This window comes from Saccopteryx leptura, chromosome 2 (genome assembly GCF_036850995.1).
Source record: "Saccopteryx leptura isolate mSacLep1 chromosome 2, mSacLep1_pri_phased_curated, whole genome shotgun sequence".
NCBI classification, from domain to species: domain Eukaryota; kingdom Metazoa; phylum Chordata; class Mammalia; order Chiroptera; family Emballonuridae; genus Saccopteryx; species Saccopteryx leptura.
Window position 1 is genome coordinate 236,464,806 of NC_089504.1, and position 27,435 is coordinate 236,492,240.

The following is a 27,435-nucleotide window of genomic DNA, read 5'->3' on the forward strand; positions in this document are numbered from 1 at the left end:
GGAGGAAGTTGAATGCCATGGTATGAGGATACCCAAGCAGTCCTATGGAGAGAGGTCCTCGTGGCAAGAAACTGAGGCCTCCTGTACAACCTACCAGCTACATGAGTGAATCACCTTGAAAGTGGATCCTCTAGCCCCCATTAAGCCTTCAGAGGAGACAGCAGCCACGACAACATACTAACGGCAGCCTTAGGAGAGATACTGAGCCAGAACCATCCAGTTAAGTAGGTCCCCGATTCCAGAACTGCAGAAAATGGGTGAGATACTAAATGATTGTTGTTTGAAGTTGCAAGATTTCAAGGTAATTTGTTACGCAGCAATACAAAATGAATACAGCAGCCATATAAAAATATGTTATAAAACAATGAACTACTGTAGGAAGTTTCATAAAATATTAAGGGGGGGGGGAATAAAGCCAGTCACCAAATAGCATCTTCCTTTCTCTATCCTGACAATAGATTAATATCCCAATTTTTAATTCCTTTATTTTACTTCAGTCTGTGTTTCTTGTTCCATCTGTTATTGACAGGGCCTCTCTAATTTTTTCAATAGTAAGGAACTGTTATTAACCCTTTATACCCCCAATTCTACAAATGAGGCTTTAAGAGGGACTTGTCTGAGATCCTGGGGACCATGAGGGTGGAGCTATAGGTTGACATTGAAATACGCGCAATACATTGAATTTCAATACATTGAAACTGGACCTTCTGCCCTGTGTGACCTCCTGATTATGTTCTGGTTTCCTTCAGTATCAACCCAAGACCACTTAGATGAGGAGGGGAGAGCTGGGGTACCAACTGAGTCTGCCTGACTCCAGAGTACTGGTCTTAATCACAATCCTCCTACCCCAGAGAGGAAACTGTGTGCAAAGCATAGGCAAACTTCAAAAAATAAGAGTCACTGTTAATTAGTCGAATAGAAACATGTTCACATATTGTGAATCGAGCACTGCAACAGCACTACAATGTGATCCTATTTTTTGTGTGTGTGTATTTTTCCGAAGTTAGAAGCGGAAAGGCAGTCAGACAGACTCCCGCATGCACCCAACTGGGATCCACCCAGCATGCCCACCAGGGAGCAATGCTCTGCCCCTCTGGGTGCATTGCGGCTAGCACCTGAGGTGGAGGCCATGGAGCCATCCTCAGCGACTGGGCCAGTTTTGCTCTAATGGAGCCTTGGCTGCAGGAGGGGAAGAGAGAGATACAGAGGAAGGAGAGGGAGGAGAGGGAGGAGGATAGAGAAGCAGATGGGCGCTTCTCCTGTGTGCCCTGGCCGGGAATTGAACCCAAGACTTCCACACGCCAGGCTGACACTCTACTGCAGAGCCAACTGGCCAGGTCCCTGGTCTGAGTGTATTTCAGAGCTGCTAGGAGGCCACGTTGTTTATCAACCAGCCACTGGGTCGTAAAGATCCTTGATTCCTAACACTTCAGCCAAATAAACAAAAATTGCTTCCAAAGGTATTTAGGGAACTTCTAGCATGTTCAGTGAACTCTGGACTTCAGAATAGTTTTTTAAGGGCCTTGCAATCACCTCACCAAGCAGGCCCTATACTCCTGTGGGACTCAAGGCACATCCTTTCGTCTCTTTGGGCCTCAGTTTACCTAGCTGTAAAGTAGGAAGATTTCACCAGGTTAAGTGTTTCTCAGATTTTTCTTTTCCTTTTTTTTTTTTTTTTTTTTAAACTCATTCCCCCTTCTGATAAAGATAAAAAATTGCATATCTCTCCTGGGGAATATCTTCTACTTAGTCCAATAACTAAGAATATTCTGTACTTTGTATCATGAAAACAATTGGTGTCCCTCCACCTCATTTTCCAAAATTAAATAATAATACTGAATATGCTCTTTACACACAGTGCAGGAATCTCTGAAACCACAGGCCATGTCCAGCCCTGCTGTGTGGTCCCTGAGACCCCTCACTACTGTCACTTGGTTAAGCTCTCTAGTGTGGTGACCTAGCACTCCAGCTCTGGGTACAGACTACCCAGGTGAGGGTCACTGGATAAAATACAGGGTGCCTTGTTTTTTTATTTACTCTATTTGGCAACCATCACATAGGTTCAAATGTGAGCCTCTACTTGTAGGCAAATTCTTTCTTCTTTCTCTCTTTCTTCTTCCTTCCTTCTTTCTTGCTTACCTCCTCCCTCTCTTTCTTCTTTCTTTCCTCTTTCTTCCTCATCCTCCCTCTAATTGTATCAGGTACATCAATATTTATCTTAAATGTACAGCTTGATACATTTTCATGTATACGTACACTCTTGTGAATACCACTCAGATTAAGACACATGTTTCCAGCATCCTAGATTTCCTTTTGGTCCTTCCTGGTCAGTGTCTCCCCCAGAGGCACTTGCTATCCCCATATCCTCTATCACCATCAAATAGTTTTGTCTTTTCTTGAATTTCACACATATAGAGCCATGCAATATGGGCTCTTTCCTATCTGGCTTCTTCTGCTCCACGTCATGACTGTGAGATTCATCCAGGTTGTTGCCTGTAGCAGTATTTAACTTTTTCATTGCTGTATAATATTCCACAGTGTGAATTATCTGAAAACACCACAATTGGTTTATCCATTCTCTAGCTGATAGAGATTTTGTTGTTTCTATTTTGGGGCTATAAATGTTCTTATACAAGCCTCTTGCTTGATGCTTGTTGTCATTTCTCTTAGGGATATACATAACACTAGGGTTGCTGGGTTTTAGAATAGATGCATGTTGAGCTTTAGTGGATACTGGGAGCACTTTTTGAATTGAAGGGAAGAAAATAATAACAGCATCTAGTTTATAGGGCTATTGTGAGATTAAATGAGATAATTCAAGCACTTAAAACTGGCACATTGAAATTCATAAAACATAAATCATTGCTAAGATGGGAATTGGGGGGAGCATGAAGATATCTGATTAACTTTTATTAACGTGTAAATCTTTTCACCAGGAGCTAGAGGCATGAGGAATTTTCCTGAGGTTGTGTGATATAAAAGTGATACATGACTATTGTTAAAAAATATATTAAAACAAAATAGAAGTATATAGAGAAGTATATAGAGTGAAACAGTTCATCACATCCTTTTTTAATTATTAAAAATTTACTATGCACTAAGTACTTTACATGCATTTTCTTATTTTGTCTTTGCATTTTTATTTGATGATGCTGAAGGTAGGGGTGGGTACCTTCAAAGCTGACCCAAGTATGCCTCAGCTGGGGCTGGCTGGTTTCTCTCTCTGGGCCTCAGTCTCCCCATCCATGTGGTGATGCACCTGGTGACCTTTGGGCTTTAATAATCACAGCGGCCCTGGCCGGTTGGCTCAGTGGTAGAGCGTCGGCCTAGCGTGCGGAGGACCCGGGTTCGATTCCCAGCCAGGGCACACAGGAGAAGCGCCCATTTGCTTCTCCACCCCTCCGCCGCGCTTTCCTCTCTGTCTCTCTCTTCCCCTCCCGCAGCCGAGGCTCCATTGGAGCAAGGATGGCCCGGGCGCTGGGGATGGCTCTGTAGCCTCTGCCCCAGGCTAGAGTGGCTCTGGTCGCAACATGGCGACGCCCCGGAGGGGCAGAGCATCGCCCCCTGGTGGGCAGAGCGTCACCCCATGGTGGGCGTGCCGGGTGGATCCCGGTCGGGCGCATGCGGGAGTCTGTCTGACTATTTCTCCCTGTTTCCAGCTTCAGAAAAATGGAAAAAAATAATAATAATCACAGCTCCAGGTTTCACCCCAGCAGAGGAGGGACCTGGGGTGATGCTGCTGCTAGTGTCCCTGGGATATGGAGCAAAGAGCCACTCATCCTCATGGCCCAAACAGGTGTCACCTTGACTCTCTTCGTGGCCTTATACCCCCAGTGTCCCAGAATGACACGGGGCTGTCCAGCTGGCCCGGGAACCCTGGTGCTGTACCTCTGCTCTCCCCTCAGGGGCTGCCAGGCTGACCACCCCACCCTGCAGGCCAGGGCACAACCCTTCCCTCCCCCAGGGTGGCAGCAGGAAGAGAAAAAAAAGAGGATCGGTTCCAGCTGGCCCAGGAGACAGATCTCATTGTGCCCATCAGCCCTCCAAGAACCCCCGCCTGCCCCGTCCCTGCCGTCGAGGCCTGTATACAGGGGCTTGGGAGCAGACAGAAAAGTCAGGCAGCTTTTCAGGGACTGAGAGCAAGGGGAGGGGAGGTCTCACAGCCTGGCAGGGGTCCAACCCCTGTAAGCAGCACAGTGCCAAGCTGTGCCCTGACTATAACTCCAGACTTTGACCCTGGGCTCTAGTCCCAGCCGGCAGGCAGAGGGCTGAGGACAGGACGCCCCAGAATCAGGATCCTCCCTTCAGGAGACAGGACCCTGCACCACAGCAGCTGCTGCTTTGCTCCAAAAGTTTGACACACCAGGTGAGTGGGGTTTTTTTGTGGGGGGGGGGGGTGAGAAGGGTTACAGCAGAACTCCTGGTGTCAACAGAAAAGGTTCCACATTAGAGCCTGAGGCTGGTGACAGCCTTGGAGTTGAACAGGTACCTCAGGTAAGCACCTTTGCCTTTCCAAACCTCAGTTTTCTTATCTGGAAGATGGGATCATAATGCACATTTTGCAGAGTTAATTTCAGTATTAAAAGAGGTGATTTATGTTAGGTGTTTTTTGTTTTTGTTTTTTTTAATATTTTTTAAAGTTTTTATTTTATTTATTCATTTTCATAGAGGAGAGAGAGAGAGGGAGAGAGAGAAACAGAGAGAGAGAAGGGGGAGGAGCTGGAAGTATCAACTCCCATATGTGCCTTGACCAGGCAAGCCCAGGGTTTCGAACCGGCGACCTCAGCATTTCCAGGTCGACGCTTTATCCACTGCGCCACCACAGGTCAGGCCTATGTTAGGTGTTTAGCACACAGAATTGGGCACATAGCAAGTACTCAATACATGGTAATTATTTTGTGGGCAGGGAGCTAGTAACCTGGTTGTCAAGTGTTTATAGAATGTGTTCCACTTTTTTTATTTTCAAAAAAATTTTAAACTTATTTATTGATTTTAGAGGAAGGGAGAGAGAGAGAGAGAAACATCTATTTTTTATTCCACTTAATTATGTATTCATTGGTTGTTTCTTGTATGTGCCCTGACCTGGGATCGAATCCTCAACCTTGGCATATCAGGACGATGCTCTAACCAACTGAGCTACCTGGACAAAGCTAGTATCTGTTCCATTTTAAAGATAAACTGAAAATATCACCTGCATAAGAAGTAGCCATATGGCACAACCTGGAAGAGCTAATCATGTTTCTTCTCATCTGTGACTTGCTGGCTTTTTCAGAACAGCCTTTCCTATTGTTTGCTATGCACATGTAGCCATCAGAGGCATGAGCTGCCTCAGGTTCCTTTCTGGGGACAAGGGAGGTTATAAGCAAAGAAATACGAAGCTGAAAGGCAAGCAGAAGGTGTCGGTGCCAACTGATTGGCAGCTGCCTAAGTAGTTTTACTTAGTTTTAGTTTTAAAAACTAGCAGACCTGAACGCTGACGTGTGACTGTGGGAGAGTGGCTCCCTCTCCCAGAACCTCAGTCCCACCTCTGTAGAACCTTCTAGAGCAGTTGAGAGGATTAAGTAAGAGGATGTCTATACTGCATCTACATGTGTCTGGCAAGTGACAGATGCACAAAATTATTCTTTCTCTCCTGCACCATAACATAGACATTATAATTAGAGAAGCACACACACAAAGTTGCTACAATCAATATCAAATTTGATTCACACAGTTTATTAAGATAATTGATTTAAGACACACATTTTCCCTCTTCAATTCCATGCCTATCACCAACACAATAAAAATTCCTGCAATTGCTGTATTTTATGGGTTGTTTTTTTTCAATATAGGACCCTGAAACAATTGAGTTTTCTTTTCCCCTACTTGACCTTCAGGTTTTTTACTTGTGAGTCAGGCCAGCCTGGGCTCTGCTTCTCACCATCTGGCTGTCTGAGCCTCAGTTGCTTCCTCTGTTAAATGGGCATAACAATAACCCCGAGGGTTGGTAGAAGGCTAAGGTAGATGATGCATGTGAAGTTTTCAGCATAATCCAATCCTAGGAGTTGAAAAACTAGCAGCTGCTATTGCTGTTTATCTCCACATTATAGTTTTGTTTTTTGTTTGCTTTGTTTTTGTTTTTCTTTTTGAGTGAGAGGAGGAGAGATAGTAAAACAGACTCCCGCATGCCCCCGACCAAGATCCACCTGGCTACCGCTGTCTGGGGCTTGAATCCTCAGCACCCAGGCAGACACTCAAACCAACTGAGCCACTGGCTGGGGGAGGGCAAGAGGGAGACAATGGGGAGAGGGAGAGGGAAAGAGGCAGATGATCACTTCTTTGTGCCTCAACCAGAAATCGAAGCTGGGACGTCCATACAACCAGCAGACGTTCTATCCGCTGAGCAAACCGTCCAGGGCCACATTGTAGTTCTTTTCTGGATGTGACCTATTGCTGCCCTTCACAGAGACCTTTTACCCTCAAGATCCCACAAATCTTTTTTTCACAAATGTGTGACTTCCTTCTCTTCGTGGGGCCTCAGTTTCCCTCTCTGCATGATAATGTCTTGCTCACCTGTAGAATTTTACACACTGCAGAAACTGAGCCCCATGCTGTTACTTGTCTCTCTATCTTGCCAGCTGGCTCCAGAGTTGTTGCAGTGAGTCCCTAATCTTGCTCTTCTTTTGGGCATGTGACACCACGCCTACCCAGAAGCTTTGCTGTGCCTACCCAGCCTTGTTACCAGAGATGCATCATGTGTCCGCTCTGCTTCTGTTCGACATCTCTTCCTGCCCAGGAATCTCATAAATGTTTTCAAGCACTCTCTTCTCTCATCTCACATACTTCTATTACACAAGCACCTCTTTTTTCTTCTCAGTTCTTTACTGGTTTTCTAGATGATGTGATGATGGAAAAAACTGGGCCCTAGAAAAGGCAGAGCTGGGTTCACCCATATCTCTTCTTCCAATTCTTGCTGTGACTTCTAAGTAACCTTGCTCTCTCCTGGCCTCAGCTGCCTCAGCTATAAACTGGGGACAATAATAATCATTGGTTTCATTTATGACCTCTCTAGTGCTTTACGAGTATTTTCTCTTTTGATCTTCATAAGAACTCCATTCATTCATTCATTCATTCATTCATTCATGAGTCCTTGCTCTGGGCCAGGTACTATTCTAAGCCCTAGGTATAGAGCAGTGGACAAAAATTCCTGCTCCCCTGGAGCTGATCTTTTTCTGGGAAAACAATAGGCAGGGACCTTTGTTAATTCTTAAAAGTTTATAGAGCTTTCAACAGGTAGCTCAGTTGGTCAGAGCATCATCCCAATATACCAAGGTCACAGGTTTAATCCCTAGTCAGGGCACATGCAAGAGTCAAACAATAAGTGCTACAGCAAATCTGTTTCCCTTTTTCTCTCCTTTCCTCTCTCTCTAAAATCAACAAATAAATTTTTTAAAAAAATTTATTTAAGTTTATAGAAGAGGAAACTGAGATTCAGTGACAATGAGCAACTCATTCTGGTTTGCTACAGGACACTCTAGGATTTAGCACTCAGAGTCCACATCCTGGGGACACCCTCAGTCCTGGGATGTCAGGGAGGCTGATCAACCTTGCTCAGTCAAGTCAAGTGACTTGTCCAGGGTCACACAGTTGGTGTGTGCCAGAGCCAGCTGTGAACCTGGGCATGTCTGACCCACAGCCTGGGCTGTTACCTCTACCTCCCCATGCCGTACCACCTCCTGGATTCATTATGGGGAATTTAGAAAATACTGAAAAGCCCTCTATTCCTGCCTTCTTGTTGATAAGGTACAAAAGTGGTCAACTCCATGGAGGTTATGCAGAGACAGTCAGAAAGCCCAAGAGGGGCAGTAACTTAGCCAAAATTACACAGCAAGCCCGAAGTGAAGACAGGTCTGACTCTCTCTTCTTCCTCTCTTCTCCTTTATAGCCAATGGTCTTTTCTTTGTTATTTTCAAAGTGCTTGGGGACAGAAGGAGGCTGCCATATATTGAGGGCCTACTCTGTGCCAGATACTTTTCCAGGAAGCCAGGAAATGTTGCCATGCTGGTCATTTAACCTTCAAGATGACCCTGTGAGATCAGGTGACCCCTATTTTATAAATGAGAAGGTTGCAGGAGGAGGCTGGGGGTCCTTGAGAGGGTTCCGCACCAAGCTCAGGTCGGCAGCTCTGGAAGAAGAATCGCCCGGAGCGACGCTACCTTTTGTTTTTGGGTTCCATCACCAACTTAGCTGCCAAAACCCCACCAGAGTCCAGTTCTTGTGGGCTGGAGCCATTTCTCCCTTTATAAAACTAGGCCGTACTGAGACTGTCCTGCCTTCAGGGCCACAGGCTAGCAGCCAAGGTCTGTGGGAGGAGAGTTGTGAGTAAAAAGGAGGGAAAGTTGAATTTGGCCCTTTTGGGCACAAATGTCCCCTTGTTCTGCCTCAGCAGGAGCCGGCAGAATATTTCCCTGCTGTGCCCGCTCAACCAGCTTCAAGGTCAAAAGCTGCTGGGCCTTCTAAATTTCCAAGGACCTAGGCAGCCTAGCACCCCAACACAGGCCCTGGCGGGGGGGGGGGGGTGCGCTGAAGCGCCTGAGTTCTGAGGCTGGCCATTGCATCTGATGCTTCTGATGTGCTCACAGCTGCAGGCACTAGCTGCTGGCCCAGCACACAGTAGGTGTGCAATGAGTGAATGTGACTTTACTTGAACTGAAATTAAATCCCAACAGCACCACTTCCTGGCTCTGTGACCTCGGGTAAGTGACTTCACCTTTCTGAGCCCCCGTTTCCTCATTTGTAAAGTGGGGCCAATAACACTGGTCTCTAGCTTGTAGGAATGTCGGGAGCCTCAAAGGAACTGATGGTTGGGAAGCACTTAGCACTGAGGTTGGCACTCAGCAAGCATACCACAAGTGTCAGCAAGTCTCTTCTTTTTTTTTTTCTTATTTTTCTGAAGCTGGAAACGGGGAGAGACAGTCAGACTCCCGCATGCGCCCGACCGGGATCCAACCGGCACGCCCACCAGGGGCGATGCTCTGCCCCTCCGGGGCGTCGCTCTGCCACGACCAGAGCCACTCCAGCGCCTGGGGCAGAGGCCAAGGAGCCATCCCCAGTGCCCGGGCCATCCCCACTCCAATGGAGCCTCGGCTGCGGGAGGGGAAGAGAGAGACAGAGAGGAAGGAGGGGGGGGGGTGGAGAAGCAAATGGGCGCTTCTCCTATGTGCCCTGGCCGGGAATCGAACCCGGGTACCCCGCACGCCAGGCCACCGCTCCACCGCTGAGCCAACCAGCCAGGGCCAGCAAGTCTCTTCTTTTGTACTAGATGTGGGTTAAGCTTTTTACAGTTGCCATCTTGATAAATCTTCCATCTTCTCTCTGAGGCATGAGTTAAGTTCCTCATTTTTCAGAAGAAGAAATTGAGGTTTATGAAACTTCTCGCTCAAGGTCAATGGAGATGAGATATGAAGCCAGAGCCCCTGTCCTAACCATTAGAGCTGGCCAAGTACACTGCTAGGCCTTTTCCTCTTCTCAGAAGGAGACAGTGTATTTGGGGAGGCTTATCCAAGCTGTGTGACCGTGGGCAAGTTGCTTTGCCTCTCCGTGCCTCAGGTTTTTCCTGTGTGAGGGTCACTGAGAGGATCAAGTATTAAAAGTGTTTGGCGGTGTCTGGCACTTTCTAAACCAGGGGTCGGGAACCTTTTTGGCTGAGAGAGCCATGAACGCCACATATTTTAAAATGTAATTCCGTGAGAGCCATACAACGACGTGTATGTTACACATTATCCAATAAAAATTTGGTGTTGTCCTGGAGGACAGCTGTAATTGGCTCCAGCCACCTGCAACCATGAGCATGAGCGGTAGGAAATGAATAGATTGTAATATGTGAGAATGTTTTATATTTTTAACGTTATTATTTTTTCATTAAAGATTTGTCTGCGAGCCAGATGCAGCCATCAAAAGAGCCACATCTGGCTCGCGAGCCATAGGTTCCCGACCCCTGTTCTAAACCTTCAGGGGACGGTGGTGATAGTGGTGATGGTGGCGATGGCACTCCTCTACCCTTCCTTCTTGCAGGCGGGCACAATGCGTGTCGTAGTGATTGGAGCAGGCGTCATTGGGCTGTCCACCGCCCTCTGCATCCATGAGCGCTTCCACTCAGTCCTGCAGTCGCTGGATGTGAGGGTCTATGCGGACCGCTTCACCCCGCTCACCAACACTGACGTGGCCGCTGGCCTCTGGCAGCCCTACCCCTCTGACTCCAGCAACCCCCAGGAGGCGTGAGTGAGGGCCCCAGAAGGTGGCCGGGCAGTCAGAGGAGCTGAATCTGCAGAGGGGATGCCCTCTCTCGGGGTCCCTGTCACCAATTACAAGCCTTTTGTGGAGGCTATGGCCTGGCATGATGTGAAGAAAATAATAAATATTAACACCCTCTTATGTGCCAGACAGATGCTCCATTTGATCCTAGCAGTGATAGAAGAGATGTGTGTGAGATAGGTGGAGGAGGCTTTGTCTCCATCCCTCCCCTGAATCAGATGGCTGTCAAAGCCATAGGCGTCAGTGAATCAGGAATACTTCTAAGTGGGTGGATCAATGCTCGGGCTTACCAAAGAAGTTGCAAAGGTCATCATGCTTTGAAGTCTCCAGCTGCTTCAAAACAGGAAGCATCAGATGAATAACAGCTCAAACAGAAGTTTTATTCTTACTTCCCACAAATTCCACAACCAATGCTTCTGGTCAGTGGGTGACAATTGAGGGATCAGGCTCTTTTCCATCTCGTGGCTCTGTTATCCTCCTCGGGGCTTCCAATGTTGCCATTCTCATGGGCCAGCCCCTGTGCAAGGAGCATAGCCTGAGGGCCATGTGTGCACAGTCTTTAGGATCCATTGGCTAGAACGCAGTCACACAGCCACACCTAACTGCAAGGGAGTCTGGAAATGTAGTTGAACTGTGCCCAGGGAGAAGAGGAAAGCATTTGGGAGTGTAAGTGGGTGTTTACAGTGGAGGGAGGGGAGCAGTAAGGGAGGTGCCCAGAGGGAGCCTGAACCACGTGGCTCACCGTCCCCAAAGCAGGTCAAAACCCTCATTTAAACTTGGTAACTCGGTGACCCCAAGCTGCCCAGGCTGAAGATAGCCTCCAAATGGTTGTAACGGAGCATCCTTTGTTTCCCTCTTCTCTATTCTATGAATGGGGAAATATTGGAAAGTTTAGGGAGGGGAAAAATTTGTAGACATTTGGAATGGAGTGCAATGGATTTCTAGATTTAGACACATCCCCACCAGCAGCCTGGTCACAGTCCTGTGCAAGCTGACCCTCAGAGGTGTCTTACCCAGCTCAGGGAATTACGTGATGAGACTTTGGGGAATCCTTCCAGGCAATGGAACCAGCAGACTTTCGACTATCTCCTGAGCCACATCCACTCTCCCAATGCTGCGAACATGGGCCTGGCTGTAACCTCAGGCTACAACCTCTTCTGTGAAGCTGTTCCGGTGAGTGAGGAGTCCTGGACCATGGGGCAGAGCTTTGATCCCATACCAGGGCCGGGGCCTCAAGTCTGGGGAGTAGTGAGTCTTGAAGGCAAAAGACTTCTATGTCCAAACCACATTTACTTTAAATCTTATTTTTGCTTTGAAAATTATTTTTGTTGCCAATTTTGTTATTAAATTGACAGAGACCAAAGCTGATGAATGGAGGGACTAGCCTTTGATTGGTATGGGTAAAAACTTAGTCACGTCTTGTAGAGGTGGGCACTTGTAGTGCTGACGCCAAAAGGTCTTCTGTGCTCCCGCAGGTCCCAGGGCCTTTCATCAAGATAGACTAAAGCACCCATCAGGGTACCATTTCTAATGCACTTACTATGTGCCAGGCCCTGTTCTAATGACTTTATAAATAGTGACTCAATTAATTCTCACAATAACCAGGAAGTAACTGTTATTATCTTCCTTTTACAGATAAAATGGAGCACCTTACCTGAGCTCACAAAATTTTAAAGTGGCAGAGCTGGGGCTTGAACCCAGGCAATCTGTTAACACATGGGGGATGCTCTCAGGTTGCTTGCAGGGGGTGATTTGGCTGGGTGTCTGCAATCCCAAGCCAGCTCTCCAAGGTTTAGTCAACATTTAGCACTGTTTTAAGAGCATTACCCATCTTATCTATTACCTTCCAAGAGTGACTATTAACTCCATGACACAGATGAGAAAACTGAGTCTCAGAGAATTGAAGTGGTGAGGTTGAAACTTCCATTTAAGTTGTCTGACCCTATGGGGCCATGAAAAAGAAGGAAATCTTACCTTTTGCGACAACAAGGATGGACCTGGAAACTATTATGTTAAGTGAAATAAGCCAGGCAGAAAAAGAAAAATATCATATGACTTCACTCATTTGAGGAATCCAATGAACAATGTGAACTGAGGAACGGAACTGAGACAGAGGAGAGATCAAAGGGACCAGAGGAAATGAGGACAGGGGGAAAGGGGATGATAGGATGGGATAAACCTGAAGGGAAGGGGGGAGGGCGCTATCGGGAGGGGGCAAAGGAGATGTTGAGGGGAATACGGGGGAGGAGGGATGCATTCGGGGCAACACTAGAATCTACATAAACACAATAAATTAAAATCAATAATAAAAAAATGTCTGACCCTATATGTTCTGCTATCTCTCACTCTCACCCCTTGGTGACTCTCACTGTCACCCGTTTTCTCTCCAATATTTCTGACCCTTACCTATCATGCACCCCAAGTCTTACTTTTACCCTTAGTATAGCATAATGGTTAAGAATTTGAACTCTGAAGCCAAATTGTGTGGGTTCAGATCTCAGCTCCACCATTTATTAGCTGTGTGATCTTAGACAAGTTATTGAACCTCTCTAAGCCTCAGTGGGCCCATCTATTATGTGGGGATGAAAATAGTATCTAAATCAATGATTTATGAATATTAAATAGAGTGGTATAAGTAAGATGCTTGTAACAGGGTATTACACACAGTAAACAGTATATAGTTTTTGTTGTTATCGTTATTACTGACTTTCGCCCATCTCTGTGCCCTGTTCTCTCCCTCTTCTGAAGGACCCTTACTGGAAGGACATAGTTCTGGGATTTCGTAAGCTGACTCATAGAGAGTTGGACATGTTCCCCGATTACAGGTAATGTTACTGTCGTGGGCAAAGGGAATTCAGACAGACCTGTCCAGAGGCAACAGAAGATGTAGTCACCAAATTTCCTGTCTCATTCTAGGCCTAGAGCCCCTCGTACCTTGGTCTCTCAGTGCTCTGTCCAGCTCCTTGGGAGAAAGCACCCACCCAAACCTGGCCTTGAGTTAAGGAATCACAGATCTCAAGACCAGAGGCTCCATGTCACTATCCTCTTTAGTAGATGAGGAGACTGAGCTTTGAAGGGGCTAAGTTACTTCCCATGGTCACACAGCTAAGTGACCAAAATGGGATTCCAATCCAGTCTTTTCCCTACAGCTCAATGTCTCTCTGGTCTTCTCCTCGCCCCACCCAATGTTTGAATCCCCTTTACAAATGCATGTCCAGTCTCCACTTGCACATTCCTGTGTTGGGGATGGGTTTGTATGATAGAAAAATTCTCTTTGCATTGAGCTAAAAACCACTTCCCCCTCTAACTTCACCCAGTGGTCCTGTCTTTACCCTGAGGGCCCCTTGTAATATTCAACACTGCTCTGACCTCCCTTTGATAGCCTTCAAATATAGCATTGATTCTGATCCTTTGTTCCCACCTTTTCTGCTGTGACTCTAGCTATGGCTGGTTCAACACAAGCCTGGTTCTGGAGGGGAGGAGGTATCTTCTGTGGCTGACTGAAAGGTGAGAGCACCTCCAACTTTAGTTTCAGGAGAGCACCTTCCAGGGACCAAGGTCGTCATAGATGATTGTTCACGGCATTCGTCATTGTATTGACCAACCCCAAGGGTTAAACCTTAGGCATGGTGGGAGCTATCCTTGGTCTTGTGCACTAAGATGATGGTTCTCATGCTTGGTTGGGCAACAGAACCACCTGGGCAGCTCTTTATGTGTGATATTTATTATTGACCTCACTCAAATCTGTAATATTTGTGTAATAGCTTTAAGTGGGTTCTTCTAAGTTTTCCGGATCTATGTATATTTACGTCATCTACAAAACATAAGTTGCTTTTTACTTTTATACCTTACTTTTTTTCTTGTCTACGTGTTGTGGCCAGTACCTCCAGAACAATGTTAATTAATACAGGTGATAGTGGATGTCCCTTCTTGTTCCTGATGTTGACAGGAATCTTGTAGTGTTCTACGTTAGCAAACATTAGCTTGAGAGATATATTTATATTTATTTCACATATATTTATATGAAGAAAGATTCCATCTATTTCCTATATATTATTATTTTGTTAAGATTTTTTAAAATGTGGGCTAGATGGTGGCTTTTATCAAGTGACCTGGAGAGTTTTTAAAAACACAGATTTCAGGACCCTGCTTCATACCTACTGAATCAAACCCTCTGGGATGGGACTCAGAAATTTGTGTTTTAGCAAGTTCCCTGAGTGATTCTCGTGATCAGCCAGATTTTTGAACTGTTGTGCTAAAACTTGGTTATTTCTTCTAACCTTGGGGTGCTTAATAACTCCCATCTAGCCTCTTCCTGGAATAAATGCTTCCAGTTTTTCTATCTTGAGGAAATTGTGTAGATAAAATAGTCCTAAGTTAATGTTTCAGCCTTAATATGGTTTATTTTTTCTTTTGATGTTTCTACTATATTTCTAATAGGAACAAATATTTTTCTGCTGGAACACTTAGAGGGAGGATTGAGGGTCCACAGCCCACCTGCCTCAGCATGCTCTGCTTCTGGCAAAGAGGCATTTGGCATTGGTCCTACCCTGCCCATCCTGCACCCTGCACCTCACTGCCTTTCATAGTACAAACAATGTGGTGGTGGGGGGGGGGTTTCCACTAAGAGGCCTGGGTTTGAATCCCAGTCCTGTCACCGACTCACTGTCTGACCCTCAGCAAGGTCTTTCTCCCATCTCTATCTACCCGATGAGGAGCTTGGACCATCTCAGGTTTCCCAAGGGACATTTCATGGTCCACTAATGTGGCAAGGTGCTTATGAACTGATTTTCTCCAGGAGCATCCTGTGGGATGGAAGTTCTTTGAGAAATGTCCCCATGCCATCCTCTCAGAGAGATAGGATAGAGAATTGAACGATGAGGCTTTTCATGTGTCTGATCATCCAGGTTAACTGAGAAGGGAGTGAAGTTCTTCCAGCGGAAGGTGGAGTCTTTTGAGGAGGTGAGCTGCAGGGCTGGGAAGGGCTGGGTGTGGGAGGGAGGAGAAGAGAGAGGCCTTTTCTTTCTGTTGCTGAGTTGGGGGCCCCCTTCTCAGCCTTCCAGGGCCCCCTTGAGACCTATCCCAGAATCTAAGCTTTCGTCAGTTCCAGAAAGACTTGTATTTTGCCTTGATATTGGTGGCAGACGTAAGGGGACAGAGGGACAATGGTGGTCATTAGCAGCTGATCTGCGTTTAAGCTTCAATGAGTTTTAGTGCCAGAGAGCTGGCTGCCTCTTCCCAGTACCAGATGCACCCCACCCCCAGGTTCCAGACACTTGGATTGCCTCCTACCAACATCTGCGTTGACGTTTCTGCAAAATCAAGGTTCCCGACTGACTCACCTCCAGAGTGACATCACCATTGATAATAATGACAATAGCAGCTGCCATCTTCAGGCACTGGCTATGCACCAGGAACTTTGTTCTATGACTTCATGCAGCCCCAGCAGCTAGAATAATGCTTGGCATGTGGGGGGCACTCAGTACATGCAGTTACTCACATTCTCTAAGCGGCCGCTCTGGGGCCAGCCCTGATGGGCACTTGGGAAATACAGTTGACTCAGACACAGCCCTCATTCCCAAGGACATGACGGTCCAGGGTAGCAAACACTGGCTCATGAACAATAATAGAGTCTTGCAATGTGTGTGTCCCATGGCTGACCTGTGAGGGCTACGGGGCTGGGTTGGCAGTCTGGGTGCCCATCAGGCTACATCCTGAATCTATTGAGTCTCCCATACATGCCCAGGACTAGAGGTCCAAGATGCCTTCTGCAGAGGTCTTGGCAGAGTAGAAGGCAAGAAAATTAAATAGAAAAGAGTCAGAAGGAGAAAGAAAACTCTCTCTGCTTGCTTTCTGACTTTTTCTGGAAGGTTCCAAGAAAGTCTCCTCTTTCTAAGCACTTGTACACCCAGAGTCATGCTGGATCCTCCCAGGAGCCTGGGGGTGTGCATTGCCAACCCCATTTTATAGCTAAGGCAGCTGAGCCTTGAGGTGATGGGACATTACTGAGATCACACAGCAGGTAAGTGGCAGAGCAGACATTTGGAGCCAAGCCCATGAATTCTTCCCCAAGCCTCCACCACTGAGAGCTGAGAGGTGGAAGAAGGGGAAAGTAGGGAGCGGGGGGGGGGTCCCCAGGGTCCTTACCCCCTCCCACCCCATGCGCCCTATCGGTTGCTGCTAGGTGGCAAGAGGAGGCGCCGACATAATTATCAACTGCACTGGTGTGTGGGCTGGTACGCTGCAGCCAGATCCTCTGCTGCAGCCAGGCCGAGGGCAGATCATTAAGGTGAGTGGTGAGACCTCTGACTTTTGTTGCTAGGATGATTGTAGCTGCCTGTTTATTTCATCTCCAAAGATGGAGGATGCATCAGAGACACCTGTTAGAGGAATTACATGTTAAAGCAGGGGTCCCCAAACTTTTTACACAGGGAGCCAGTTCACCGTCCCTCAGACCGTTGGAGGGCTGGACTATAAAAAAAAACTATGAACAAATCCCTATGCACACTGCACATATCTTATTTTAAAGTAAAAAAACAAAACAGGAAGAAATACAATATTTAAAATAACAAACAAGTAAATTTAAATCAACAAACTGACCAGTATTTCAATGGGAACTATGCTCCTCCACTGACCACCTATGAAAGAGGTGCCCCTTCCAGAAGTGCGGCGGGGGCCAGATAAATGGCGTCAGGGGGCCACATGTGGCCCGCGGGCTGTAGTTTGGAGACCCCTGTGTTAAAGAAACAAGAAAGACCAACACAACACAACCCTCCCAAACATTCTCTTTTGAGGTGTCTTCTTTTTTTTTTTTTTTTTCATTTTTCTGAAGCTGGAAACAGGGAGAGATAGTCAGACAGACTCCCGCATGCGCCCGACCGGGATCCACCCGGCACGCCCACCAGGGGCGATGCTCTGCCCACCAGGGGGCGATGCTCTGCCCATCCTGGGCGTCGCCATGTTGCAACCAGAGCCACTTTAGCGCCTGAGGCAGAGGCCACAGAGCCATCCCCAGCGCCCGGGCCATCTTTGCTCCAATGGAGCCTTGGCTGCGGGAGGGGAAGAGAGAGACAGAGAGGAAAGCGCAGCGGAGGGGGTGGAGAAGCAAATGGGCGCTTCTCCTGTGTGCCCTGGCCGGGAATCGAACCTGGGTCCTCCGCACACTAGGCCGACGCTCTACCGCTGTGAGGTGTCTTCTTAATAACAAAGCATGTGTCTATATATTTGTGTTATGTGGGAGTCACATGTATGGATGCGTTCACACAGTAATAAGTGGTGGAGTTGGGATTAGAACTCAGGCAACATGGTATTTTTGTTTTGTTTTTACAGAGACAGAGAGCCAGAGAGGGAGAGAGAGATAGGGACAGACAGACAGGAACAGAGAGAGATGAGAAGCATCAATCATCAGTTTTTTGTTATGACACCTTAGTTGTTCATTGATTGCTTTCTCATATGTGCCTTGACCGTGGGCCTTCAGCAGACCAAGTAATCCCTTGCTCAAGCCAGCGACCTTGGGTCCAACCTGGTGAGCTTGTTGCTCAAGCCAGATGAGCCCGCGCTAAGCTGGTGACCTCAGGGTCTCAAACCTGGGTCCTCTGCATCCCAGTCCGACGCTCTATCCACTGCACCACCACCTGGTCAGGCTCAGGCAACATGGGTTAAGAGCCTGGATATAAACATCGGTCCATGTCGCTTCTCCCTGCATGCGTGTGCATGTACGTGAGGCATACTTCATTGTGAATGTACATGTGTGCATTCATAGGTGTATAGGTGTGTGGGGTTGGGCATGTGTGTTCTTGAGGTGAACTAGTATGTGTATGCATTTGCACATGGGTGCTGCGCTTTTCTGTGCACAAGTGGGAGAAAATGTGCGATGCTTCAGGAAACAGGTTGGCTCTCCTTCGGGGTGCTCGTCCTGTGAGAGCAAGCAGTCAGGAGCATGCTGGTGACAGGGTGTCCTGGGATGGTTAAAGAATTTGCCACTCTTCCCAGAACATCTGGTCTTGTTGGGGAGCATGGCAGGGAATCCCTGCTGACCCAGATCCCCTGATGAGACTTCTCCATCCTCTATCAACAGGTGGATGCTCCTTGGATGAAACACTTCATTGTCACCCATGACTCAGACAGAGGCATCTACAAGTCCCCGTACATCATCCCAGGGTGAAAATCTGACATCGTAGGCAGAAAAGGGAACATGATTATGCCCTCGATACGCCCCTGCTGCCCACCCCAGGCCCCTCTCTTAGTTCCTTCAGATTTTTTCTTCCAGTTTTCTTTTTTAAGTGTACTTGAGTCATTACCTGCCTGGGAAGGCAGGACTCAGGCTTAATTGGACTCTATTGTGAACATGCTTTTGGATGACTGTGATGCTAGAGACAAAGATGTGATGGCAGTGACACTAGGAGTGGTGTCAGTAATAGGAATGGTGGTGGGAACAGTGATTGGAGTTGATGGTGATATTAACCATAGATGATGTTAGTGAATATGGTGGTGGTGTTGATGGGATGACAGTATTGTTGATAGTAAAATAGTGGTAGTAAAGATAGTTTTGTGATTGGTGAGGAGATCAATGTTGATGATGGTGGTGACTGGGATTGGTGGCAGTGGGCGGTGCTGATGGAGATGATAGTATCAATAGTAATGTTAATAGAGTGGCAGAGACAATGGTGTCAAAGGCATGTTGATGTGCCTGTTTGGACTGTCTCAATGGTGATGTTAATGGTATGAGGGGAGATGACATTATCACTGGCTAATGATGGTGGTACAAATGGTGACTGGGATTGATGGTGATGACATCTTAATGGTAACAGGAAGGAAGTAGTGAAAATAATGTTGATGGATATGACAATATTTTTTCCAGCTTTATTGAAATATAATAAACACATAACATTGTGTTCATTTAAAATGTATACAGTGATTTAGTATATGTATATATTGTGAAATGATTACCTCAATGAGGTTAAATTAACACATCCATTGCCTCACATAATTACATTTTTTGTGTGTGGCAAGAACATTTCAGATCTACTCTCTTAGCTATTTTCAAGGGTATAATATGGTATTGTTAACTATAGTCTCCATGCTGTACACTAGAAGAGATGACAACATTAACGGTGATGTTAATGGTGATGGTGACTGGTGGTGACGACCATGGCGACTGCGTGGTGTTGATGGTATTGTGAGCAGGGATGACAGTGTTGATGGTGGTAGTGACTTAGGTAGTGATAGTGGTGAGGGTTAGCATGGTGATGACCGCCCATTCATCTCAAAGGCTTCGTTTTCTTTCATCCTTGACCCTCCTTACTTTTACAAAGGATCCAAGAAGTGACTCTTGGAGGCATTTTCCAACTGGGGAACTGGAGCGAGGTAAACAATATTCAAGACCACAACTCCATTTGGGAAGGCTGCTGCAGACTGGAGCCCACACTAAAGGTAAGGTGGGGAGAGGCATCCCTCGGCTAGACCGGGATCCTGGCAGCTTGATCATGAGGACACTGAGGATGGGAAGATTCCGCCATGCCATAATGGGGCAAACTGACTCCAGCAAGAGTCTGTAGAATACACCAGAATGTGATAATATACAGGGAAATCCTGCTTGGGCTGATGACACCTATATGGCCATGATTAAGAGAGTTGTTCTCTCTTGAGCCAACATCCTCAAAGCAGCTTAGTCTGTGTTCACAAGGAGCAGATGTATTTGTTGTAGAAATCTCAGTTTTCACATTTGCCTGCGGGTGGCGATGACAATCCTGATGGTGATGAGGGTGTGGTGAGTGGGTGGAGATAGTGGTTGGTATCCATGGTGATGAAAACGCTAAGGGTGGTATTGAGGTGGTGACTCTTGATAATACCCCGGAGATGACTGGCGGTGGTGGTGGTTGGTGAAGATGGGGTAGCTGATTGAACTGGTGGTGACTAGTGATAGTGAGGATGTTGGTGGTTGACAAAGATGGCGATGATGGTGGTGGTGATGAATAAAACAGACCATGATGGTGTTAAGGGGGGTGGCAATGATAGTGAGGTCCCAAAAGCGAACTATCTATTATCTAAAGTTGGCAGCAGAAAAAATAATCCAGAGATGAATTCCTAACACTTTTCTTTCCAGGATGCCAAAATCGTTGCTGAGTGGACTGGCTTCCGACCAGTACGCCCCCAGATTCGGCTAGAAAGGGAACAGCTTCGCGTTGGATCTTCGAATACAGAGGTGTGCCCTGCTGGCAAGGAAAGCAATGCCCTCCCCACTCCTAAGAAAGCTCTTGGCACTTTTGGCTAATATCCCCTCCTCTACAAATGGGGAAACTGAGGTTCAATGATGATAAAGGACCTGCTCAAGGTTGTGTAGAGGACAGTGCCTTGGTTTGCTAAAGCAGTGGTCAAATAGAAGGAAATGGGCACTTATGGAACATCTGCTTTGTGCCCATGACACAAACAACCGTATGGAATCTCCCCTACAGCTCTTTGTGGTAGAGGCTGTTCTCCCCATGCTTCCAATGAGCAAACCGGGGCTCCATGTGGTAGAGTCACTCACCTAAATCAGACCACTGGTGAGGGACTCCATCTCAGTTTCCCAGATGTCCCAGATTTGTGACTGTTCCATTCTCTCCCTGGGGTCCCCACTCATGTCCTCTCTCATGGGGGTAGGAACTGGTCTTATTGAAATGGTGGGAGATGTTGTCCTGGAATAAAGGCACTGACCTGAGTGGGTGGCAGTTGGGATCTCATCAGAAAAGCAATCCTCCCTATCTAGGTGATCCTTCTGTTCTTATCCTGGCTGTGTGTAGGTATAGATGGGAGAGTCATAGTTTTCAACTTTCTAGCTTTGTGAAAGGCCCCATGATCTTGCCCCTGTCTCCAGGATAAATTAGGACATACTCAGAGTCCACTCGGGTGCCCCTGGTTTCCTTTCCTACTGAGGGGGTAGAAGAGTCGTCTCTTCACACAGGAAGTTCAGCAGTCTGGAGCGGGATGAGAATGAGGAAGGTGATTTAGAGAACCTCAAACAATTTGATGCGTGTGAGGGGAGAATCTCTGACTTCAAGTTCTAGGTCGGGGGTCGGGAACCTATGGCTCACAAGCCAGATGTGGCTCTTTTGATGGCTGCATCTGGCTCACAGACAAATCTTTAATAAAAAAAAATAATAATTTTAAAAATATAAAACATTCTCATGTATTACAATCCATTCATTTCCTACCGCTCATGTTCATGGTTGTGGGTGGCTGGAGCTAATCACAGCTGTCCTCCGGGACAACACCAAATTTTTTTTTTTTTTTTTTTTTTTTTTACAGAGGCAGTGAGACAGGGACAGACAGGAACGGAGAGAGATGAGAAGCATCAATCATCAGTTTCTTGTTGCGCGTTGCGACTTCTTAGTTGTTCATTGATTGCTTTCTCACATGTGCCTTGACCGTGGGCCTTCAGCAGACTGAGTAACCCTCTGCTGGAGCCAGCGACCTTGAGTCCAAACTGGTGAGCTCTTTGCTCAAGCTGGCGACCTCGGGGTCTCGAACCTGGGTCCTTCCGCATCCCAGTCCGACACTCTATCCACTGCGCCACCACCTGGTCAGGCTCAACACCAAATTTTTATTGGATAATGCTTAATGTACACAGGTCGTTGTATGGCTCTCACAGAATTACATTTTAAAATATGTGGCGTTCATGGCTCTCTCAGCCGAAAAGGTTCCCGACCCCTGTTCTAGGTGATTCTACACCACCTGTAGTGAGTGTATAAAGCAGGTTCATCTCCTAAGTAGAAGGGGAATCTAGGGTGCCAATCTGAAGGTCCCCAAACAATTCCTTTACTACTGTTCCCAGGGGCCCCACCCTCCCACCAGGGTCCTGAGAAGAGTCTCTGTGTCATCTGGCTATGCACAGGACTCTTCAGAAAGCTTCTAAATCTTATTTTTATTTTTTAATTGATTTTAGAGAGAAATGAAAGGAGAGAGACAGAGAAAGAAACATCAATTTGTTGTTCCACTTATTTATGCATTTTTAGTTCATTTTTTTCTGTGCCCTGACAAGGGATTGAACCTGCAACCTTGGCATATCGGGACAATGACAATGCTCTATCCCATTGGTAGTCAACCTGGACCCTACCGCCCACTAGTGGGCATTCCAGTGTTCATGGTGGGCGGTAGCGGAGCAACCAAAGTATAAATAAAAAGATAGATTTAACTATAGTAAGTTGTTTTATAAAGATTTATTCTGCCAAACTTAGCAAAAATCCGACCTAAAGTACTTGGTAAGTAATTATTATTCTATGTTTTAATTTGCTGTAACTCTGCTTTATAAATTTTATAAAGTAAAGTTACTTCCCTACTTTATAAATCACCATTACTGTGGAACAGGTGGGAGGTTAGCAAATTTTACTACTAACAGAGATACAGAAGTGGGCTGTATGTATAAAAAGGTTGACTATCCCTGCTCTATCCAATTGAACTACCTGGCCAGGGCTTACTTCTGAATCTTTCAGGGCAGACCAGGACATGTTCTCTCTTGCTTCTCTCAGGTTATCCACAACTATGGCCACGGAGGCTACGGGCTCACCATCCACTGGGGCTGTGCCCTAGAAGCAGCCAAGCTCTTTGGGAAGGTCCTGGAAGAAAGGAAGTTGCTCAGAATGCCACCACCACACCTGTGAAGATACCAGTGAGCACGACCTTCCCCACAAGGACTTTCTGCTTTTTTTTGCCAACTAATCAATGTGCTCCTTTCTAAGCCATAGCTTATCCCCACCCCGCCCTTGGCTCCTGTCCACAGGAGAGCACACAGTGAGAGGGAATCACAAGGTCAATTCCTGGAGATGAGTCCGGCCCCAGCTGGGCACACTTTGATCACTAAGGTCTGTCCACTCTCTCTGGGACTGACATTGTGAAAACTTATTCCAAGAGTCCTCAGAAGAAAGGAAAGGCTCAGAAAATCAAAGAGGTGAACGGAAAACTGAGGTAGTTGAGGTTAAGTAACTTGATGACAAGTCGCACTAGTATTTAAAGGATCTGAAAAGTGCTGCCGCGAAGATATACATACTTGTCTGATGTTTAATCCAGTCTTCCTAAACCTAGCTGGCTATGGAAACCTTTTGCCCAGAGAGCTAATGCTGCAGAATGAACTTGAGGGAATGCTGGAATAGAATTTGTAGGAAGTTAGTTATATGTAGAACTGGAGTGTAGAGGAGGTAGAAGAGATGACTCATGAAACTAGCAACACATGATGCCCGTTCCACATCCAGGATCCCAGATGGCATCCGCGTCCCACTGAGTGATCCCAGAGGTACCAAGTAACCCTTGAGAAGGGGCCACTGGAGGGGTCGGCCCGTAAGAAACCCCTTCATAGAGAATAAACTCACCAAGTATACTCTTTGTTTGGGGAGCAGATGCAATATCTCTCTTTATCTTCTGGCTGGTACCCTCTGAGATGGCAAACAGGATTCCAAATGTTTCTGAAAGTCTTAAATAAGCCTAGAAGTCATATTAGCATCTTCATCCCTAAGTATCTCCATTAAGCTTCTGAAGTTGAATTTTCACCTGGGCTCAGTGGCACCCCATGTGCTACAATGAAGTCTCGCCTGCCCTGTGTCATGCTGTGTTTATGCCCTTACTGTTTCTTCCTGAATTGTCTCACCTGATAGGTTCTTCATGAAGTATCTGCTATGACAGTGGTCTCCAACCCCCGGGCAGCAGACCGGTACTGGTCCGTGGGCCATTTGGTACCAGTCCACAGAGAAAGAATAAATAACTTACATTACTTCCGTTTTATTTATATTTAAGTCTGAACGATGTTTTATTTTTAAAAAATGACCAGATTCCCTCTGTTACATCCGTCTAAGACTCACTTTTGACGCTTGACTTGTAAGTTCGACAATTGTATTTAAAAATAACAGTTTTTACGCCGGTCACATAATTTTATTTTGTGCATTTATCCGTCCCACTCTAAAGGCCGGTCCGTGAAAATATTTTCTGACATTAAACCGGTCCATGGCCCAAAAAAGGTTGGGGACCACTGTGCTATGATGTGGGCCAGCCCTAGGCTTAGCAGGGTCAGAGCCAAGATCTCAGGAAGAGTTCCTCTAATAATGACAATGACAGTCCCTGACTTAATGATAATTTAACTTAGGATTTTTCAACCTTACAATGGCGTAAAAGCAATACGCATGACAAATTACATGAGATGTTCAACACGTTACTGTAAAAAGGGCTTTGTGTTGGATGACTTTGCCCTACTGTAGGCTAACAGCAGTGTTCTGAGCATGTTTAAAATAGGCTAAGACTAGCTCTATTTTAAATAGGCTAGGTGACTTAAATGTGTTTTGGGGTTATGATAATTTCAACTTATGCTGGGTTTATCTGTATATAACCCCATCACAAGTTGAGGAGCATATGTAATTATTAATTATTTAAAATATTTTTTTCCATTGATTTGAGAGAGAGAGAGAGAAAAGCATCAATTCATTCCACTTAGTTCCATTTAGTTGTGCATTCATTGGTTGCTTCTCGTATATGCCCTGACCAGGGATCTAACCTGTAATCTTGGTGCCCTGGGATGATGCTCTCTCCAGTTAGTCACCCAGCCACGGCCTAATTATAATGCTTATATAACTAAAAGTTGTTGCATTCTAACTGGGTACCAGGCTTGATGCTAAACTCTTGCACACATTACTTATTTAATCCTCACAAGCCTTCTGCCTCCCCCCACCCCTCTAGTGAAATAGCTATTATTCCCATTTCATAGGTAAGAAGACCAAGGCACAGAAAAGCAGTATGAGGTCAACAGCAGGAAATGGATAGAATGGAGGCTCAGGGCCAGAAATTATATAATTCTAGTGCCTCACTTTCAATCATCACACAACACTGAATCCAGGCATGGTGGCAGTAGAGAAATAAAGCAAACAGTTGGACTGCTTCCCCAACTCTCTCCACAAACACCAGATATCTCCTCCTCAGAGCCAAGTGTAGGAGACTCTCACAAGGCTCACGGGTGGGGCGGGGAGCACTTCCTGAAGCTGGGAGTGGAACACAACATTTAGTTTTTTGACTATTTATTTCTTCAGCCAACCTAAAATTCCTCAGGTAGAGCGACCCCTACTGGTCAAGGTTAGTTGTCATCAGGGCCCCTCTAAGACTAAACTTGGTGAACTCATAAAAATGTAGGGGGCTAGTGAAGTTCACATTCAGACCCAGAGTGACGATCCTGTTCTTTTTGTAAGTGGTAGGGACCTCTTGGCAATATGACTCCCTCTTGATTCTGTCCTGAAATTCAGCACAGAGGAGCATGGGGAAAATTCTGTGCATGGAGCTCAGGCGTGGCAACGCTTGATTTCACTGTCCCTTCGCCTCACGTGTCTGCTCCTTCCCCGAAGGTGATCTGCTACTGTTTTCAATGAACTCTTGATAACTTAATGAATTTAGAAAAAAATTATCTTTTCTCATTAAATTGTCTTGATATTTTAATTGACTGACCATAGGTGTAGGGGTTTATTTTTGGACACTCAGTTCTTTTCTGTTCATCTATAAATCTGTATGCTAGTACCACACTGTCTCAATTACTGTGGCATTAGAGTAAGTTTTTAAATTAGCAAGTGTGAGTGCTCCAACTTTATTCTTCTTTTTCAATATATGTTATTATTATTTATTTTATTTTTTTGCAATTCTGGGTCCTTTGTATTACCATATGAATTTTACAGTCAGCTTGCCAATTTCTGCATAAAACACCAGCTGAGATTTTGATAGAGATTGGATTGAATTTATAGCTCAATTTGGGGAGTATTGATTGACAGTTTCACAATTTTAAGTCTGCTGGTCCACGACCCTGGAATATTTAGACCTTCAATTTCTTTCAGCAATGTTTTGTACTTTGTAAAAACCTTACACCCCTTTTGTTACATTTATTCCTATGTGTCTTATTCTTTTTGATGCTATTGTAAATGGAATAATTCTGTTACTGATTAATTTAGAAAGCACTCTGTCCTCTGGCATGGTGGGGGTAGAGACATTTGAAATGGTGCATCATCAGATATTCTTGGTTAACCGAGTGATGTATTTGGTTGTCGAAATGTCAAAGAATCAGAATACAGTAAAGAACTACCAGTGACTCTGACCAAAACCACTGAGTCTTTGAGGAGTCAGAAGGGGCCTCGGGATGTTCCAGAGGCTCAGGGCCTCCCACCACACTCCGCATCCTTCCATCTATGCCCATATCACATGGTATCTCAGTGACCTGTGCATGCCTGCATCCCCCCCTACACTATGAATGCATGAAGATAAGGACCATGTCTTACTATTTATTGCATCCTCAGCGTTGAATATCATGCTTGATGCATGGTGGAGACTCCACACATGCTGACCACATGCCAGGACATGACCCATGATAGTTACAATGAACGGGCTTGAGAATTTACATATGTGTCAGTGTGGGTTCCAGGCATACTGGCCATTGAGCCACTATGCTGGCAGAGCAGGCCAGAGCCACATGTTTGTATCTCTTGACCCCACCACCCCAACCCATCTTAATTGGACCAATCAGCTTCCTCCCTTAAGGATTTAAAGTGGGACCCTGGGCAGCTGAGTCCAGATATGTTCGCAGAGCTGAACCACAAGGAATGGAAGCCATATGCACAGTTAGGTATATGCAGCAACCACGAAGAGGCAAAAGGAAGCCGTTCTACAGAGAAGAGTGAATATGGGGGCCACAGATCAAGAGACGGGGCCATCTCAGGCCTCCCAGTTCCCTGTTCCATGTGTGAGCCTGGTATGTACTTTATTTCTGAGATCTCTCTAACCTCTCAGAGGCTGCAAACTGGCAGCCATTAACCAAACCTGGCCTGTAGATGAAGTTTATTGGGCTCACACATCATTTAAAAAGGTTTGATCCTTTTTAAATACTAACATTTGGAGATTTGACTCCAATGTAAAAATCCAGATTCTTGTCTTGAAAACTCAGAGATCTCATTGTGCGAGAAAAAAAAATCAGCTACAACTGAGTAGTTGCTGCCACCTTTCTGGACAGGGCCTGTGCTCCGTACTTGCCACTGTCCTCCCCTTTTTCTGCTTCTCCTTGTACCACTGTTTCACTCTTTTATATTCCCTGGATATCCCCTGTGGGAAATCAACCACTAACCCCAGCCTTATAATAAAACTGTACTTCTTAAT

The 27,435-nt window shown here is 46.0% G+C and overlaps 1 protein-coding gene across 11 annotated transcripts; it reads left to right on the forward strand.

Moving 5' to 3' along the window:
- The first annotated feature begins 1,487 nt into the window (after nucleotides 1–1,487).
- DAO (D-amino acid oxidase) lies at nucleotides 1,488–27,425 on the forward strand. Of its 11 annotated transcripts, none has more exons than XM_066370674.1 (12): nucleotides 1,488–1,633; nucleotides 4,248–4,366; nucleotides 9,907–10,256; nucleotides 11,352–11,466; nucleotides 13,042–13,118; nucleotides 13,735–13,800; nucleotides 15,201–15,255; nucleotides 16,478–16,582; nucleotides 18,371–18,453; nucleotides 19,608–19,725; nucleotides 20,399–20,497; nucleotides 22,800–27,425. In XM_066370674.1, the coding sequence occupies exons 3-12, from the start codon at nucleotides 10,015–10,017 to the stop codon at nucleotides 22,929–22,931; spliced, it is 1,092 nt and encodes a 363-aa protein (XP_066226771.1). In that variant the 5' UTR covers nucleotides 1,488–1,633; nucleotides 4,248–4,366; nucleotides 9,907–10,014; the 3' UTR covers nucleotides 22,932–27,425. The 11 variants fall into 11 exon arrangements, with proteins under 11 accessions (XP_066226771.1, XP_066226770.1, XP_066226777.1 ...); XM_066370673.1 differs by having other exon boundaries at nucleotides 1,501–1,633; nucleotides 3,906–4,366; XM_066370680.1 differs by having other exon boundaries at nucleotides 1,501–1,633; nucleotides 3,906–4,366; nucleotides 10,054–10,256.
- Nucleotides 27,426–27,435: the final 10 nt, after the last annotated feature.

Bases quoted from the DNA above. Each gene is read 5' to 3' on its own strand.
- DAO (XM_066370674.1), top strand. From the start codon at position 10,015: ATGGTGGCGATGGCACTCCTCTACCCTTCCTTCTTGCAGGCGGGCACA. The intron at 16,583-18,370 runs GTGAGTGGTGAG...CTCTATCAACAG, and splicing joins GCCGAGGGCAGATCATTAAG to GTGGATGCTCCTTGGATGAA. The intron at 19,726-20,398 runs GTAAGGTGGGGA...TTTTCTTTCCAG, and splicing joins GACTGGAGCCCACACTAAAG to GATGCCAAAATCGTTGCTGA.